Genomic DNA, 4,327 nt, shown 5'->3' with positions numbered 1-4,327 from the left:
TTTTGTGGTTTCAGTTTCTTTCTGTATAGTTTCTCTTGGACTTTAGATGGCGCTGTTGCGCTACTTGCGTTCTGGGATTTCTGAACACCTTGACATAAAAATGACTGCATTACCTTTCTTTATGACTTGTACCATGGTAATAGCATGTCTAAAAGGACCAATGTGTCTTATTTCATTATGTCAATTAACACCATATAAATAACTAGTTTGCGGTCTTTAATGATAAAAAAATTCAACAACGTGTGCAATGTGGGTATCATGCAGGGAAATACTTTCATAACTATATAAATATTTTAAAATTACACTTATTTCACTGTAAATCAGATTCTCAAGTCCCCTGGGATAAAAGTAAGCTAAATACATCAATGTAATTTGTTTTTCAACCAATTAACATGCAATCAATTCCTGTCTAAAAATAAATCAATGTAATGTAACTGACGCAAAGCCATCAAATGTTCTCTTGTGTATCTGTATGAATATGCGATCTCAGTCTCCTCTGGATGGCAGTGTTGATGTAGATGTCTGAAGCTGAACCCTTGAGATCTCATCATCATAACCTCAGCTCAGTGTCTAAACGCCTCAACTAAGTGTTTCAGGCACAGTTCAGTTTAGTGATGCTAAAAAACATTCCTCTGGTGTAAACGCTGCTGTCCACAACAGAATAAAAAAAAAAGAAAGAAAGATCCTAAAGCCTTTTTTTTTTCACTTCACTGGAAATTACCAGCAAGGCTATCTGATTTTGTTTTTTACATTGGTAAATGATTAGCACTACCATTATTATTAATTACATTAGTGTTATTTCCAATTAAAGGAACAGTACACTCACAAATTAACTCGTTTACTCACCCGGCTCTTTCCAAATCCATTGTTTCTTCATGGACAACAAAGATGTTCAGCAGCATATGCAAAAAACAAAAATTAAATGACAGTGAACAGGGAGAGTTAAGTGCTTTGTAATAAAAGTATCATGGTTATGGTTGCATATACACCGATCAGGCATATTAAGATGAAGACGATGAAGGGAGTAACACTAATTATTTCTTCATCACAGTACCTGTTAGTGGGTGGAATATATATGGCAGAAAGGAAACATTTTGAAACATTATGTAGGGGCCAAATTGTGATGGCTACACGACTGGGTCAGAGCATCTCCAAAACTGCAGCTCTTGTGGGCTGTTCCCGGTCTGCAGTGGTCAGTATCTGTCAAAAGTGCTCCAAGGAAGGAACAGTGGAGAACCGGCCACAGGGTCATGGGCGGCCAAGGCTCATTGATGCAGGAGGAGAGCGAAGGCTGGCCTGTGTGGTCCGCAGTGTTGGGCAGTAACGCGTTACTAGTAACGCATTACTGTAACGTAGTTACTTTTGACAGTAACTAATACTGTAACGCATTACTTTTTAAATAAATTAACTCCGTTGCCGTTACTACGTGGTGCGTTGTTCGTTACTTTTTTTAATTCATTAATTTTGGCTGAAATGTGTAGTCTATAACCTGTTCACAGCAGCGACGCATTGTAGGATTGGTGGATGCACTGTAAACATGAAGACGCACTGTGGGCGTGTTTCCGTTTATTCAAGTATGAGCGGCAGTCATGGCAAGTCAAAGCGAGAGCAAGACGAGTTTCTCAAAGTGGAAATATGCTCATTATTTCACCTTAGTTGAGCATAAAGAAAAAAACATCTTGGTTAAATGTAAGCTGTGTCTTTCTGGTTCGAAGATCCTATCTACTGCGATAAATAGCAACTCCAATCTGTTGAAGCACCTCGAGAAACGACATGCCTCGACGAAGCTAGAAGCTAAGCCGGTGACGGTGGACACAGTCGAAGTGAGTCAAGCCCCTCAAGCCAAACAACAGCGACTCGATTTTAACCGATCTGTTAGCCAGGGACAGGTCAACAAAGCTATTGCACGGTATGTTGTTGAAAACATGCAGCCTGTCTCCACTGTGGAGTCGCCGGCTTTCAGGCAGCTCGTTAGCATGATATCATGTTCAGGCGGCACACAGCAAATGGGACGAAAAACTTTTTCCAACTACTTGGATAAAGAGTATTCAAAAATGGAAAGTGAGCTGAAGACAACATTTGAGGGGCTAGACAACATCGCGACCACTGCAGACATTTGGTCTGTCCACAACAAAAGCTTCCTAGGTATGACAGCCCACTGGATAAACACCGCTACTCTTCAACGTCAAAAAGCTGCACTGGCCTGTAAAAGGATCAAAGGTAGACACACGTATGATGTCATAGCTGCTGAGATCGACCACATTCATTCATTATATGGACTGTCAACGAAAGTTACAGCTACGGTTACTGATAACGGTTCGAACTTTGTTAAAGCCTTCCAAATGTATCAGCCAGAATCGCTCTCTGACGATGATGATGAAGAGGATGAAGAGGTTACCTTCACAAATGTTGCAGACGTGCTGGACACCTCCACAGAGGAGGGGATTGTTTTACCACCACACCTGAGGTGTGCCTCTCACACACTTAGCTTAATTTCATGCTCTGATGTGGACAAGTGGCTGCTTTCAAATCCTGGGACTAAAGGTATTTACAGAAGCGCTACCGCCAAGTGCACAGCACTGTGGAGTAAGGCTAGCCGATCTACTTTGGCTTCAGAGTTAGTGGGCGATTTGGTTGGCAAAAAACTGCTTGTGCCATGCTCGACAAGGTGGAATTCATTTTATGATGCTGTGGCAAGAATAGTTGAAATACCCATGACTGACTTGAGTACCATCTCTAATCGTTTAGAGCTAAAATGTATTGGTGAGAGGGAGTTTCAGTTTCTGAGGGAATACTGTGCAATCATGAAGCCTCTCACAGTTGCTCTGGATATCCTGCAAGGAGAAGAAAACTGTTACTATGGCACCCTCCTGCCCACAATAGAAGTTTTGATGTCCAAGCTACTGGATATAAAAGAAGGCCTGGTTATTGCAACTGGCCTACCTGATGCCATAGTTCAGGTAAGGAACATTCACTAATATTAAAAAGAAGTTTATATATGTAAACATTAATATTTTTAGCTGAGCAAGCACCAATATAGCCTAAGAAATGTAAAGAATGTAAAGTGCACAACATAATGTTTAAATGATTTTATAGTGCAAATCTATAGGTCAAAAATCACATAGTTTACAGCTTTCATATAATGTACATAGAGGGAATCTTTCACTTATTCTAATATCTGTGTCACTGTGGGTTTTTTTTTGTTGTTGTTGCAGGCAATCAAAACACGATTTGCATCCGTCTTGGAAAGCAACGATGCAATACTGGCTGCTGTCACACTTCCTATGTTCAAACTGCGATGGTTGAGAGACCAAAGGAAGAAAGAGATGGTCCAAGGAATGCTGGCAGCAGAGTGTCACAAGCTCATCCCTCGTCCTGGCCCTGTTCAGCAAGCAGCCAAGATGCCTGTGTCTCCGACAACACCAGACTCAAGGTCCAATAATGTGCAAGACTTTTTCTGTTTTGAGGAGGGTGATGATACCTTCAGCACTGTGGAAACTGAAGTAATGACCTACTTGAGAACAGCCGAAACAGGGATGGAGATTCTTAAACAATTTCCCACAATAAAGGAAATTTCTCTGAAGAAAAATGCAGCTACTCCATCCAGTGCACCTGTGGAGAGACTTTTCAGCCTGGGAAGTCTTGTACTGTCTCCAAAGAGGAACAAACTCTCTGACCAAAGGTTTGAGAGACTTCTTCTCATGCGGTACAACCACTGGTTTGAAGGGTAAAACTCAACTTAAAGGGATAGTTCACTTTAAAATGAAAATTGTCATCCTTTACTCACCCTCAAGTTGTTTCAAACCTGTATGAGTTTCTTTCTTCAGCTGAACACAAGGGAAGATATTTTGCCATTGACGTACAGTGTATTTTTTTCCTACTATGGAAGTCAATGGCTCCAGTTAACTGTTTGGTTACTGACATTCTTCAAAATATCTTCCCTTGTGTTCAGCTGAAGAAAGAAACTCATACAGGTTTGAAACAACTTGAGGGTGAGTAAAGGATGACAATTTTCATTTTAAAGTGAACTATCCCTTTAAACATTCATTCAGGTCCTTGCTAGTATGCACCTTTTGTTGTTTCAAATAAATAAGCACACATTTGTTATGACAAATATTTGTTCAATGTTAAAAATAATGGTTAGTTTAGTTGCCACAGTGAAATTTCTGTTATATCTTAGAACACTAATTTTATGCATTTTAAAATGCATTACGTTGTATTGCTAGGAAAAATGCTGATTTTTGCTTTGTTTGTTTGTTTTTACATTTTTATGGCCCTATACAACAGCAGATTTTGCACTCTGAATCCACACCGCTTACTTTACATA

General features: G+C 40.0%; 1 protein-coding gene across 1 annotated transcript; it reads left to right on the top strand.

The window, feature by feature from the left end:
• Positions 1 to 1,414: 1,414 nt before the first annotated feature.
• Positions 1,415 to 3,783, top strand: LOC137062655 (E3 SUMO-protein ligase ZBED1-like). The gene is made up of 2 exons (XM_067433552.1): positions 1,415 to 2,960; positions 3,216 to 3,783. The coding sequence occupies exons 1-2, from the start codon at positions 1,590 to 1,592 to the stop codon at positions 3,729 to 3,731; spliced, it is 1,887 nt and encodes a 628-aa protein (XP_067289653.1). The 5' UTR covers positions 1,415 to 1,589; the 3' UTR covers positions 3,732 to 3,783.
• Positions 3,784 to 4,327: the final 544 nt, after the last annotated feature.

Source organism: Pseudorasbora parva, chromosome 23, assembly GCF_024679245.1.
Source record: "Pseudorasbora parva isolate DD20220531a chromosome 23, ASM2467924v1, whole genome shotgun sequence".
NCBI classification, from domain to species: Eukaryota; Metazoa; Chordata; class Actinopteri; order Cypriniformes; family Gobionidae; genus Pseudorasbora; species Pseudorasbora parva.
The sequence above is the reverse complement of the archived record's forward strand: the minus strand, read 5'-3'. Positions and strand labels throughout refer to the sequence as shown.

Excerpts from the sequence above, each read along its gene's own strand:
- LOC137062655 (XM_067433552.1), top strand. The coding sequence starts at position 1,590 with ATGGCAAGTCAAAGCGAGAGCAAGACGAGTTTCTCAAAGTGGAAATAT. Across the intron at positions 2,961-3,215 it reads TACCTGATGCCATAGTTCAG|GCAATCAAAACACGATTTGC; the intron begins GTAAGGAACATT and ends TTGTTGTTGCAG.